The 14,976-nt window shown below is 48.5% G+C and overlaps 1 protein-coding gene across 6 annotated transcripts in view; it reads right to left on the bottom strand.

Annotated features, from left to right (window-relative positions):
• Positions 1-14,976, bottom strand: part of HIVEP2 (HIVEP zinc finger 2) — a 195,206-nt gene that overhangs the window by 13,990 nt on the left and 166,240 nt on the right. For 4 of the 6 annotated variants that reach the window (XM_037842122.1, XM_037842126.1, XM_037842123.1 and 1 more), the window contains exons 4-7: positions 12,331-12,375; positions 6,240-11,690; positions 3,667-3,821; positions 337-512 (exon numbers count right to left, since the gene is read on the bottom strand). In XM_037842122.1, the coding sequence (XP_037698050.1) occupies positions 337-512; positions 3,667-3,821; positions 6,240-11,357 (5,449 nt within the window). In that variant the 5' untranslated portion in view covers positions 11,358-11,690; positions 12,331-12,375. The remainder of the gene's footprint in view (positions 1-336; positions 513-3,666; positions 3,822-6,239; positions 11,691-12,330; positions 12,376-14,976) is intronic. The other 2 variants (XM_037842124.1, XM_037842125.1) reach the window with 1 other exon arrangement.

Raw genomic sequence — 14,976 nt, 5'->3', positions numbered from 1 at the left:
GTCTCCCAGTAGGATGGAGTGTTTCAATCCTGATGCAATTATCATCTAGTCCACAGAATGTTTCCAACTAGCAGTAACAGCTCTCCTGGCCACTGGAGCCACTTCCTTTGGAGACGACAGGATCTAAGCCTGGGGCTATTACTTAAATCCTACCAGGAGCCCCAGTCACTCATGCATCTCAGATAACCACTTAGGGAGAAAATGCATTTTGTGAAGTTATATTGGCACAAACAAAGCCATCTTACTGTCTGTGAGAGTTAGTTATAACATAGTATTCAAAACCTTACATAGCCATAATGAAAGCAGTTTTCCTCTTAAAGAAAAACAGACATGCACCTTTTGTTTTGAAGGCAAAGTTGCATAACTTGCAGATGTAAGGCCGCACGTCGGTGTGCGTGCGGATGTGTTTCTTGAGCATGCTTGGCTTCTTGCAGCGGATCCCACACTCCTCACAGATGTACTTCCCACGCCCACGCCCTCGGACATAGACATACTCTTCATTCGATTTATACCTGTTAGAAGAAAGGGAGAATCCTGTGTGTTGCAAATACTTTTAGCACACCTACGTCAAACCAAAAGCTAACCATTTGCATGGCAAAATTTTGTGAGGGTCTTTTTAAACAACTACTAAACTTTACTTGTGTGAAGGCTATGAAATTTATGCATTAAATATCTACAGGAACTAGATGACAGGGGTCATTTGGCATCTTAAGCAGCTTGTAATTCTTCCTACTGATCACATTGCGTTAAACTCCATTTCCAGGAAAATATGGGTTTCTGTATTACATGTAAATGTACAGACTTGGGGTACAGATGCGAAAATGGGCTTATTGCCCCAGAGAGCTGTAGCTGTGTGCCTCACTACTTTTGCACTGTAGTCTAGACTCCCATCAAGAAACTTCCAAAAAATCACACCGGCATGTCTGAATCCTCAAACATCATTTATCAGCATGACATCATCTACGAGATGCATGCACAACACATCCCTCTCCATTTGGTAAAGCAAGTGTAAGTGATAACAGAATTCTTCACTGCAAGTTTCTAATCTATTTTTACAATCCTGGCCTCAGTGCCTCCAAAAACTCCTAGCGTGTGCTGGCTGAGCTCAGCTCACCCACAGCTGGCTACAGAGTGGATCTGCTCTCCCCAAGGTCCATTACTCTGCTCTAAAGGGGAGGCGGCATTTCCACCAGCTTCTCGAAGTGCTATTATTTAATGAAAAGTAGAAAGCCTACTGTTGGATCAAATTTGCATTTGCATTTGCTTCTAGAAGCATTTCGTAGGAACGTCTGAAAGGATGTCTGGGGTCACCTAATTTAACCAGATCAGTTTTAGCTCTGTAGGGAATGGACCCACAGGGCTCAGTTAGCACATTTTGTTTTGAATACAACAAAGCATGATCCATCATAGAATGCAGTAGCATTCTACCGCATAATGCAATGAATGTCATTATCTCTTATCTCCTAAATCCCAGCCGTGCTAGAATTATGGGTCCAATATCAATCTTGGAAAGATATTCCTTTGGAGGGGGTCCTTTTTTATTTCAAAAGGTAGGCTGACTTACAAAATATTCTCATTCAATGTGGATTTACTTAAGACACTAACATGCTATTTTTTTTTACAATCCAAGAGCACTGCAGTTTTCTCTATTTATTGCCTACCCGAACGTATCACCAGTAATAAAAGCAATTTCAATCTCAAAAGCACAATTCATTGAAGGATTTTAGGGGAGAAAGTTCATCTACATATTTAAACTGACAACTCTGCTATGGGTGCTATTTAACCCTAAAGTTATCTGCATTTTGGTTAATACCAACCCTGGCGAGAGTTAAGTAGTATCAGAAATATGAAAAATCATTATCTCGCATTGTATTTTGTAATAAAGTAGAAAAGAACCAGAAGACACAAAATATCCCTGACCTTTTCATTTCACTGTTCTCTGCTCCTAACTAGATGAAATCATATAAGGAAAATAGACTAAAACAGATTATATTATAAAAACTAATTTTCTTCAGGGAAAGATACTTCAAGCTCCACTGCAGCACATCATCATGGTTGATGGGAAATATATTCTCCACTCAAATCATATAATTTTATTTTTAAAGTCTTAACTGAGTAACTTGCTTCAGAACAAAAATAGAGTAAAATTCTGCATAAAGTACAGCTGTGTTTCAGAAAAGTCTGCTCAGATAACACAGCTACCATACAACAGTTTTGCAGACCCATGAATTTACTTGATAAGGGAATTAGAGGATTTTTGAGAAAAATAATTAAAAGTTACGTTTGAATGGGTAAATCAATGAATAAGATAGTAGACAGAATATATGCTTATAAACTTTGGTCACAGTACTTTACTTTTTAAAAAGTTACCCCTTGGCAATCACCAGAATAAGAGGTAGTAATGCTGCACGGACTGCGCACGGGGTTGTCATCGGGTGAAGCTGGGCCACAGATGCAAGGATGATTGGAAAGAAGTCATAAGGAGGAGGATATAGAACACAGCCACAATCCTTCTGGATCGTCAAAACCCAGCAACAAAATGCTCACATTCGCTTTCCACTCCCCAGAACATGCAATAAGTGTGAAGGTCTCGCTTTCTAGTGGACACGGGACGCAGGAATGGTCCGTCTCGGGGACCTTGGTCTCCGAGGAAAGATAAAAGCTACATTTCTCTCATCTGGGTGAAGAGATGAGGGATGGCAGAAGCGACTGAGACAAACTTTGTGACTCCACAGATTTGAAGGTGGTAAGAGAAGGCGTCCAAAGGGAACCTCAGCGGGAGTGACTTTAGCAACTCACCTCTTGTGAGAGTCAGTACTGGGTCTCCCTACACATTCAACAACTTATAGCCAAACAAGTAACATTATTTTCTACTCTAAATACAATTGGAATATGGTTATGCTTGTGAGAATATGCAAATTAGGCTCTGTTACAGAGATAGGGCTAGTTATATCATAATCCCCCAAATGAGGTTATTTTACTTTAAAATGTTTAGCTTTTAAAGTAGAAGTCTGGGTTTTTCCTTCCACGTGACTGAGTTGAAGATGTGTTTCTCTCAAAAACTCATATTTGTAATTTTTAAGATATACAAATAACAAAGACATTGGACCGTATTACTCAAGTTTCTATAACTCAAAATATTTAAGAAGAAATTCCTAAAGCCTGAGAAGCTGTCTCAGCTCCAAGGAAAACTGTGGCAACATGAGGACTAAGTGCAGGTGGTGCTATGGCTGGAACCTGGGACAGAAAGAGGACCATGATGGGAAATTGGCAAATCCCAATAAAATCTGAGATCAGTAACGGCAAAAACAAACAAATTAACTAAGTTCTAAGATGATACGTAAATATGCAAGATTTAATTTTTGTAAGCACAATATAAAATTGTCCATTAATAACACAGCAAATGCCATAAAAAGAATATTAAAGAACAAACCAACTAAGAGCCCGACATCATACTTGACTGCACACTTTAAAAAAGGGATATGGATATTTAAGGCGACAGCTAGAACCATATGTAACATGGACATTCCCGCTAAAATCAGGTCATGAAACAAGGGCACGAGTGTGTCGTCTCGTGTGGCCGGTCGTCCACCACGTGTGCCGGGAAGGGCTCCCTCTCCTCTCCCAGCCACAGCAGGTGCTGTTTCCACCGACTCGGGACCTTACCCTCCTTCGAAGATTTTAATGCGGATTGGCTCAGTTTGTTTGGATCCAATATCTTTGTCTCCATGAAAATCTCCTTTCCCTCTTTCCTTTAGGGTATTTCCCACCAGTTTCCTTTCTAGTTTGCTGCCGAATAGAAATGACGCATCAGGTTTCATCTGTAGACAGAAAGAGAGAATCATTTCGCACACCTCCTGTGAGACATAGGGGATGCACAGACCCCGCCGCAGTCACCCATAATCTCTGACAATTAGAATAATTTCCAGGCTAAAAGGTGCATGCTGGTTACTTAAAGTGAGGGACATGGAGGATAAAATCTGAGAAGAAGGACAGTTTCCACAGAATGAATTTGACATTTCATTAAAATAGTGGATTACCACTTATTCTGAATAACCTTCATTAATATTTAGCATGAACTCCAAAGTGTCCTTTATTAATTCATGTACAAACAAACCAGCTAATGACTTGGAAAAAATAAGCTTTGAAAAAGACAATTAGAAAATGAACTTCCATGAAAAGTATTGCCAATGAGAACAAGTCCTCCAATGGCTGCTAAGTTCAGTTCAGGCACCTCCATGTTTCCATCTTGATCTACCCTTCCAGTGCCCATTCTCTGGCCTACACCCAAATCCCACAATTCCCTGAATTCTTCACATTAAAAGAAAACTAGACCCACCAGGTCTCTAATACAGTCATAAGGGAGAAGAACGAAGAGGGACTAAACTTCAGGTGGAAACTCCTGGCCCCACAGTAATGAATATGCCACCAAGCATTAGGGTTTTCCCTGGGGCACTCATAACCATGACCAGAACATGACTATGACCATAACCAGACCAGAACATAACCATAACTACACCATAACCATAGGCAGAATCACACCACAGCCATAACCACAGCATAACCACAACTCACCATAACCATAACCACACCACAGCCATAACCATACCATAACCCTAACCAGAACACAGAACATAACCATAACCAGAAAATACCATAACTGTAACCATAACAAACCATTACAATGACCATGACCACACCCATAGCCTAACCATAACATATTCGTAACAGAACCATAACCATAACACAACTATACTATAACCATAACATCTCCATAACCAAAACATAACCATAATATAACCGTGACCGTAACCATGACAATAACTATAACCATAACTGTAGCCATAACCATAATCAGAACATAACCATGGTATAATATCACTACAACATAACATCATAACTGTAATATAACCATTATCATGACAAAATCAGAACATAACCAGAACATCACCATGACTATAACATAACCACAGCCATAATCATAATCATGATCATATCATAACTATAACCTAACCATAATCATGACCATAACCTAACCATAACATATCCACAGTATAACTATTACTATTACCACAGCCATAACAAAAATATAACTATGATCAGAACACAACCATAGTATAATACAACTCTAACCTTAACATCACAACATAACCACAGCCATAACCATAAAACAACCAGAACATAATCCTAACATAACCATAACTATGACAACTATAACCACAACATAACCCTAACCATAACATCATCATAACAAAGCCAAAATCTAATATCACCACAACATAACCATCATGATGACAATAACCACAACATAAAATAACCATAATGCGATATCACTGCAACATATCATAACTAGGACCATAATACAACTCTAATAACATAACCCTACCCTTCCCTCACCACCACCATCACCACCACCACCACCATTGCCATCACCCTCACCATCACCCTCATCACCATCACCACCACCTTCACCCTCACCACCATTGCCATCACCACCACCATCACCATCACCCTCACCACCACCACCCTCACCACCACCCTCACCACCACCATCACCCTCGCCATCCTCACCACCATCACCCTCACCACCACCACCATCACCACCACCACCATCACTGTCACCATCACCCTCACCACCATCACCACCATCACCCTCACCACCACTGCCATCACCACCAGCACCACCATCACTGTTACCACCACCCTCACCACCACCACCACCATCACCCTCACCATCCTCACCACCATCACCCTCACCACCACCACCATCACCCTCACCACCACTGCCATCACCACCAGCACCACCATCACTGTTACCACCACCCTCACCACCACCACCACCATCACCCTCACCATCCTCACCACCATCACCCTCACCACCACCACCATCACCACCATCACCCTCACCACCACTGCCATCACCACCAGCACCACCATCACTGTTACCACCACCCTCACCACCACCACCACCATCACCCTCACCATCCTCACCACCATCACCCTCACCACCATCACCCTCACCACCACCACCACCATCACTACCATCACAATCACCTTCACCACCACCATCACCATCACGACCAGCCGTTTCTTGCACCCACATGTGGTCAGACCTGCTAAAGACTCTCAACGCCGACCTTTGCTTTACTTGTACTTTTAGCCCTTTGATGTCCCTTATATGCATTTGCTTAGCAATCAAGTCCATGATGCAGAGCACACTCTACAATAATAGCTGTTACCTGAGCAAACTGTTTCCAAGCACTCGACGACGTCAGCTTGCCACTCCCTGGCCGGTGCATGGCGGCCAGAGTATAGACTTCGGCAGTGATTTTTTGCTTGGACCTCAGGAGAGCCAGCGTGGTCTTGGTGTTCAACCCGGATGGGTTTGGGTTGCAGGAACTAATGCACCATGAAGCATACACCGAGGATTTGAAGGCGGCCTGTTGCACGCAGTTGGGTTTTGTATAATTCAAGAAGCACCAACTCACGGTCGTGGTTGTCCGCAGACTGGGGAACTGCAGAAGCTGCTGGAAATCGGCCACGTCGGTGAAGAGGAACGTGGAGTTCGCTGCTTTCCCGCCGGGGCCAGACGCCACGTGGAGCAGCACACCAGTGGGCAGCTTCTGGCTCTTCCCTGGTTCTTTGGGTGAAAGGTCCCCCGGCGGCAACGAGGCGCCCTGGGGGCTCATGCTCATGTCAGAGGCTGCCTCGTCGATCTCTAACTCGTCGGACGACTCTTTGCTTTCAGAAGGCCCCACGGGCCGCTGCCCCACGGGGGCTGCCCGGGCACTGGCCAGTGGCTCCCTGGCGGGCGTGAAGGGCTCCCGGGCCGGGGGCTGGTCCTGAGATGACGAGGGCGACAGGGACGAGAAGGATGAGGATCGCGAATGCGAGCCGTCCTTGGGCTCGGATGCGCAGCCCTGCCGCACCAGCTGGGGCTTCGGTGGGCGGGTCAGATGCTTCTTGATGTCCGAGCTGGTCAGCTCCACGGCGCTGAGCTCCTTGACGATCTGCCCATACATCTTCTCTTCCTTCACTCTTTTCTGCTGTTTGGTTTCCATGAAGAGCTCCAAGCTGCTGGCGGGGGATAGCATGCGCTTGCTCCCGCCCAGCGAGGAGGCTCCATCTGAGGTGGACGGCAAGCACAGCGGGATGGAGGACTCCAAGCCAAGGGGTAAGGTCTGCGGTACCTTCCAGATGGGGTACTTCTCCAAGCCTGCGTGCTGCCCGAGAACCTGGGCAATGTCCAGCCCGAGGCCCTGCGTGGCGGCAGCGCTCACCAGCGTTCTTTCTGTCGTGGTCTCGTTGACTTTGCAGATGACGATGGCAGGGCTGCTGTGCCCGAGCATCTGCGAGATGCTCGTGTACATGACGCTCCCATAGGATGGCACATGGGTCTGGATTCTCACGGGCACCACTGGGCCCGGAAGCGACTGCAAGGGCCCGGCACGGGCCGAGGCGAAGTCCTCTGGGAGGAGCTGCTCAGTAGGCGGACTGCTCGGCTTGGCACTCTGGTCCGACGGGAACGGGGGCAGGAGGCTCTTGGAGTGCAGCCCTGACGTTCCCGAGTAGCACGGGTAGGCGTGCTCTGTCGTGTGGGCATAGTCAGAGGGTTCCTTTCCGGCGTGCTCAGAGGCGGGTTCTACGGGGTAGCCAGCATGGGCCTCGGACTGGAAAGGAGGCTTGTCGTAGCTTTTGGGAGGGTGGGGAGCCAAGGGCGGTGGGAACGGCACCTGCCACCAGGGCAGCTGCTGAGCCGGCAGGCGGACCATGCTGACGGTGGGGTACTGAAACTGGAACAGGGGGTTCTGCATCGGGGAAAATGGGACGGTCTCCTGGGGGGGAAACAAGTGGGGCTGTTCGGCTAAGTGCTTGCTTGTGACATAAGACGTCGGCTGCATCAGGGGATTCCTCAAAGCTTCTGGGCTGTCCAGGTGCAGGATCTGCCGCTGGGCGAGGTGGAACGAGCCGGCACCCAGCTGGGCACAGGTTCCCAGGCTCTGCTTTCCCAGGTCCTCGCTGGCCACGGCGGGCAGCACGGACGACGGGCACAGGGGCCACGCAGACCTGAGGCTGGCGTGCAGCTGCTCCATCTGCTCCTGCTGCACACCCTGCTCCCCGCTGGCCTCACCCTGGGCCATCTCCGGAGAGCCGCTGAAGGAGGCCTGCCGCACCAGAAAGCACCTCTTCCTCTCCCGGGGTGGCGAGAGCGTGGGGGCCACTGCGCCAGCCGCAGGAGCGTGCGACAGATTGCCATAATCGAACGACTTGCTCCGGATTTCAGGGACCTCGGCGGGGTGCGGGCAGGGCGTCTGCTCCGAAGAGCTGCGCCGCATCTCCTTCTGGGGGTGACCGGGGACAGACAGGGAGTAGGAGCCGGCGGGGACGGTCAGGAACTCGGATGGCTTCCCCAGCTCATCCTGCTTGGGGAATGCAGCAAGTTTAATGGCCTCGTCTCTCTCGAAAGACATGGAAAAGCTGGAGCTGTGGGATAAGTTGCTTTCTTGGCTGGGGCTGCGAGACAGGCCTGTGCCCGCTGACTCGAAGCTGGATTCTCCGGAAGAGTGCTCCATCTCCGCCAGCCGCAGGCGCTTCTTTTTGGGTGGCAGCTTCTCGGCGGGGAGCTGGGACAGCGTCTCGCTTCTCTGGGGCCACTGGAACTCCTCCGCGGGCTTCTCTGGCTCCTTGCCCTGGGTCTCCTTCTCCTTCTCCGGCTTGTCCGGCTCTTCGGTCACGCGGATCTCGGGGACCTGGATGTTGTGCTGGCGAACGAGCCTGGGCTGCGTGTGGCAGGGCGGCTGCAGGCCCTGCGGGGAAGGGGACGGCTTCACCCCGCTGTCCGCACCGTCCCCCGGGGGAGCCCACTCGGGACTCACGGGGGCTTCCGAGACCTCGCTGTCACCAGTCTCCGAAGGCGACGAGGTTTTGTCCTGGGCACCAGCCGCCAGCTCAGCAGACTCAGACCTTTCAAAGGAATTGGGGCGGCTCAGCGAGTTGGTGTGCTGGATGACCGAAATCACGTTTCCAGGGGGTTTCCTGCCCCCCAGGTCTGACGTCCGGTCTGAATCTGTGGCTGACGGGGAGTCCTCAGACCCAAGGGACGGGCTTCCCGATTGGGGCTGGGAGCCGCCCGGGTCAGTGTGGCCATGTGCCCCTTCCTGCACCTGCATCTTGGGGTCGTAGTCGGAGCTCCCCAAGCCCAAGGGGGTGCCCCCTACGCCACCGCAGACCATGGGGGTGTCCTCCTCATCGCCCACACTCTTCTCCTTCCGGCGCTTTCTCGTCTCGCAAGTCATCCCGAACAGGATGGGCAGCCCCTGCCCAGCCACGGAGGGGTCCATGGAGAACTCTCCACCGTGCTTTAAAGAAGTCAGGCAGGGAACATCCCGGTAGAGCTGCTTTGGCACGTCAGGGTCGTCCCACTTCTTATAGGGCTTCCAAGAGACGTCATAGTCGTACCCGCCCCGCTCCGCGGGGCCCAGTTTCTTCTCCTTCAAGGATGGGCCCGCAGTGCTCTTTGGCACCCGCCCGTGATGCTCCACCTCCACGTGGCCCTCCTGCACCGAGGGCAGCTCGAAGGCTGCTTGTCTGCGCAGCATGCGCTGGGGCGGCAGGCCCACGGTGCCCGGGTAGAACACGTCGTCGGAGCCGGCCATCCGCTCGTCAAACGAATGGCTGCCTCGCAGGGAAGGGGGGATGCTTAAATTGGTTGCCGAGGAGGTTGGCATCGAGTTGCTTCTAATGAGAGGCGAGGAATCCACAGGAGCTTCTAGAAGGATGGGGCCGCTGCCTGTAAAATGGGCTGGGTAGAGTTTCCCTTCGTTCCTGGAGGAGGCTGGCCCGGGCTGGGAATGCCTGGGCTCGCTGTTGAATTTGGGGGACTTGAGCAAGCTTGTGTGGCCGGGATCGAGGTCTCCCTGGCCGGGAAGCAGCTGGGAGGCCGGGTCTTCAAACATCTTGAGGTCCAGACGGGCGTTGGCATGAGGCAACGGCTCCATCACGCCCTTCCTGCCCACTGCGGCCCGCTCCTCGCTGGCCGCCACGATGCTCAGCACGTTCCGCGGGTTCAGCCGGCAGAACTTCCCGAAGATGATCTCCTCGTAGGACTTGGCATTCGTGTTTGGGGGGCTGATCTGCTGCTCTGCGCTCTCGGAGCGGGAGAAGTAGCCCGAGTCGGTGCTGCCCTTGCTGTGCGGGCTCAGGAGGTTGAGAGACGGCTCCGCATCGTGGCCTTTCTTCTCCGACAGCCTCAGCGCCAGCTTCTGCTTGACTGTGTGCGAGTCATCGGCCTTGAGGGATGGGTTTGGGAGCACGTCGGAGCCCAGGTACTGGGGGCTCTCGCTAGGCAGAGGGAGCCCGCTTTTGGGGATGATCAAGACGGGGACCTTCATCGGACCCCCCAGCGACTCGTCCAGGGGCCCGGGGTAGCCGCCCCGGCCTGCCACGTCCCCTGGCATTGGCGGGCCGGGGCTCATTTTGTCAGGGGCCTCCACGAAGAGCGAGCTCTCCTCGTCCGTGTCTGTGCTCTGCTCCCCGTCCGAGTGGATCTCAGCTTCCACGTCAATGAAGCCCGCCTCGAGGTCCAGCTTGGACACGGCTGACTCCGTGAATGGGACCAGGCCAGCCTTAATTGCATGGGCGTGGGACTTCCTGTGCTTGTACAAGTTGCTCTTGGTCTTGAAAGAGAAGCCGCAGGGGATGCAGGGGTACGGCCGCTCACCGGTGTGCGACCTGATGTGCTTCTTCAGCACACTGGGTTTGGCACAGGCCCTGCTGCAGTAGGGGCAGATGTACTTGCCTGGCTTTTTGGGTTTGTGCTCTTTCTTGTGAACATCTTCTGGCTGCTCGAGACTCTTCTGGGAGTACTGGCCATAAGCCGGGTTCAGACTCGAAATCTTTTTCCTAGGGTAGGCCGCACTGTGGCCATGAAGAGGAAAAGGGAATAAGTCCTCAGAGGCCACCGATGGCAAATGGCCGGGAAACAGCCAGGGGGGCCCCTCCAGACTCTGGGGGGGCTTGCCACCATGCATGGCACCCAGCGGCAGCGGGGCCTGCGGGAAGGCGAGGGGGTGCGGGCGCGAGTACAGGCTGGGCCGGGGCGGGGCGTACTGCTTCTCTGGGGCTTGGGGGGCCGCCTCGCCAGGAGATGCCAGCTTCCCAGAACTGAAGAGTTGTGATGACCCCATGTTTCCGAGTTGCTCAGGGTCTACGTGTGGCTGCCGCGGTCCTTCTGGACTGCCCAAAGCGCTCATCTTCACCGCCGCCAGCTGCTCCTGTCTCCATCGGCCTGGTGCTCTCTCTGCTTCTGCAGACCTCGAGGTAGCTTTCTGTCCTACCGCCGTGTCCCCAGTGCTCATTTTGTCACCCAAGGCCTCAGGTGCTATTTCCCTCGAAAGCCGTGCAGGCTCATGGAGCGCATGCGAAGCTGTGCTTTCTAAATTTTTAGCTCGGCGGCTCCCATGTTCCCAGGCGTCCACACCACACTGCAGGCTGTCGGTCCCCGACGGCGGGATCCAGGGCCGGGGCTATGACACGGCTCTCCCCATGGCGGGAACGTCCATCCGAAGCCAAGCACACATCTACACAGACTTCCTATGGCATTGGAAGATTTTCAGCTAGGATGAAGCTGGGGCGATGGAGCGTTTAGGAGGAATTTTGCCCATCACTTGCCAGTTTCACTAAGACACAACCTGAAGGCAAAGCAAACGCAAGAAGTTGTCACAACAGTTATGGAGTAAGAAACCAGAACCCATCTAAATAACTCACCCGAGAGTGGATAAATTGTAAATGTTTTTCAGTTTAAGGAATCCTTCTTGGAGATGTTACCTTAATTAATTCTGCTATTAAAGGATATTCATTTCCAACAGCATTAAGCCATAAGCATAAATCCCTTCCTTGCTTGAATTTTGATCAGCCCTTTAAATGCTGCTTAGTTTTGGCTAGAAAATTACTCAGAAGAAAACACTTTATAAAAACTATAAAATCAGAAAAAAAATTTAAAAGCCTTCATTAAAATAAATGCAGGGCTGCTTTTAGCCGAGTGTTCTGACTTCTGGCTGAATTGCACTATAGCTCTCTAGATGCATTTTATAGCTTAAAAGCAGTGATTTGTATAGTGAGACCAAGGCTATAAGAACCAAAGACTGTCACAGAACTTTGGAAAAGGGAGAAGAATGAATCTAAGTAAAACAATCACAAAAACCTTCATAATATGGAAAACCAAACATAGCTGAAGGAGAAGAATGAATCTAAGTAAAACAATCACAAAAACCTTCATAATATGGAAAACCAAACATAGCTGAAGGGATGGCTTAAAAATGAAATGATTACCTGCCGGATTTACAGATCTCGCCGGCATGAGTCTCTTCGCACTTCCTGAGGACAAAATGAATGCAGTTAGAAAAGACTGTTCTACTAAACCACGGCATACGTGGAGATTTCAGTTTTAAATGCATCACATGCAGGGTTCACCATATTCTGCACCCTAAACCGAGGGCAACAACGGTTTTCCAACGCTGGCACTGAAACAGTTAACCCAACGCTGACACTGAATACAGGAAGGACTCAAAGAGAAAACATAAAATCTTCATAGTAATGTTTTCTAAAATTTAAGGTTATTGTATCGTGACATCTTGGTCCTTTGACACAATTATCTTAGTTTCAATTCCCTAGATATCAAACACTCGAGAATAGTGGTTTTTAATTGAACCTATAAGCTTTCACATTTGAAGCAATATATTTCCTTTTTAGGGAATTTACACCACTGCAAAATGCAGAGCTCCTCCAAATGACTGTGAATGGCTGAGACGTGAAAACTTGGTAACTGTTAGATTTAAAGTGTACACTCAACTCCCATAAAAGAATGGACTATCAGGGCAGCAGAACTCAGTGCTAAGTTGCATCAACCATGATGAAAGCTGAGCTGTTTCCTCGACGGGCAGGGTGGCAGCGTCTATCCAAATAAGGAAGCTCACACCCTCTGGCCCAAAAATTCCACGGGTGGAAATCTGTCCCCATAGCAACACTTGGACAAATGCATAATGACATAAGTGCAGGCCTGTTCAAATAAATTACAGCTCAGCCATGAAGCTCAGCCGTTTTGAAAAATGAAGTACACCTGTAAGTGTCAATACAGAAATTAATTCAGGTGATGGCAACTTTAAGGCAAAAAAAGCCCATTGCACCATGGAATGTATATTACAATCACATTTGTCTAAAAGAGAAGAAGACGATAAACAGAAAATTTTTGCAAGAATGATAAGCAACGATTGACCATAATTAAAATGCAGAAATGGAATCTGAGAGTCAGCGTAAGGGGAGAGAAGAGAAGAGAAGAGATTTCTGCTTTTCACCTTATGACTTTTGGTGATTTTTGTTTTTGTTTTTGTTTTTTTAACATGAGCATGTCTTACTTGCATAATAAAATTTTGGTTAATAAAAGACACCACCATGCAAATCTCCTGCATATTTCCAAACCCAGACTCAAATACTGGTCTTATACTTCCATGTCCAATTTGCACCATAATACAGACCCCGACTGTGGATGCTGAGAATAAGCAGGTGTACTTAGAAGGCGGAGAAGACCGTGGGAATCTCCACGGGAACAGTGAGTTCTCGGGCTGAGGATCCAGTAGCCCCAGATTTCTGTAGCAAGACGTTCTGTAATCAAAAGTTCCTCTGGCAAGAGCCGGGAAGCACAATAGATTTTTAGAGCAGTTGTCAGAAAAAAACTAAAGAATGAGCCTATTAACTTCAGTTTGCAAAAAAGTTTTAAGACTGGATTCTACTTCTTTTCCTGACAGTCATTTTCCTTCACATCATCTATACGAAATGAGGCAAAACCTGGTGTTCAAGTGATGACCCTGCGGCCTTCAGTGCAGATTCCCTCGTCCATTCCAGCAACCTCATCGACAAGGGTCCACGACGGCAACTCCAAACTGACGGAAGTTTTTGATGACTTAACTAAATATCTAAGGTTCAGTGGACACAATTTCCTTCCAACTCTTAGAGGTAAATACAGCCCTCTAAAACGGAAGCCTGGTTCGTTTCCAATTCAAGACACCAACGTGTGAGTCTTTCCTTAATTAGGACTCAGAGCTCAGACTGGACAATTTCTAAGTTACGTTTACAGTTGGGTCCATGGCTAATAATAACCCTGGAGATGGCTGCCCTGTTCCAGAGTGTCACAGCTGTTGTCTCCATTCAGTCTTCACAGTGCCCTGTGCAATGGGTACGGTCACACCTGTTTCCAGGTGAGGATGATGCTTTCGGAGGTTGAACCAGAATTCTCACCCGGGCTGTACAGACCAAGCCTTGGAGCGCTTACTCCTCCCTTCCATTTATCAGAATTTAAAATAAAGCATCATCAATAACACTTTCCCCTAAATGTTATCACTTAATTTTAGTATTTGAAATGACTGAACTTTTAATGCCTCAGAGAAAATATGAGCTTTTCACAGTTGTAGTACAGAAAATGGCTCCAAATAAATTCCCATAAATTAAACAATGTAATAATTTAAATAATGTTCAGAATCTGTATTCTTGTATGCAATAAAATATATAATGAGGAAAGCTCTTTGCTACATGTGATTCATTATACATTCTCATGACCAACACCTGTTTTCCTTTGTTCTTTAAAAAACCTAACTTTTAAAAAAATGGAAAATAAGAACCTCACAAGTGAAAAGTAAGCGTGTGGCCACTGCCACCCACTAGCTTACATGGAATCTATAATTTTGCTTAAAAACATGAACTTCGAGTTAAAAAAGCACATGCAATTTTATGAAAAAACAGGACTGCAATCATAGATTTAATATATTATTAAATAGAACATAATGTTTTCAATTGGCAAGGCTGTAGGAACTTGGTGAATCAGATGGATTAAATTTTTATGGCTTACAGTAATAAATTAAAAAGCATTACACCCTAAAATAGGCATACACAGTTCTGATTCACTAATGACATATAATAATACAG

The sequence above is a fragment of the Choloepus didactylus genome, chromosome 7, assembly GCF_015220235.1.
Source record: "Choloepus didactylus isolate mChoDid1 chromosome 7, mChoDid1.pri, whole genome shotgun sequence".
Taxonomy (NCBI): domain Eukaryota; kingdom Metazoa; phylum Chordata; class Mammalia; order Pilosa; family Megalonychidae; genus Choloepus; species Choloepus didactylus.
Note: the sequence above shows the minus strand (reverse complement) of the source record. Positions and strands in the feature narration are given on the sequence as shown.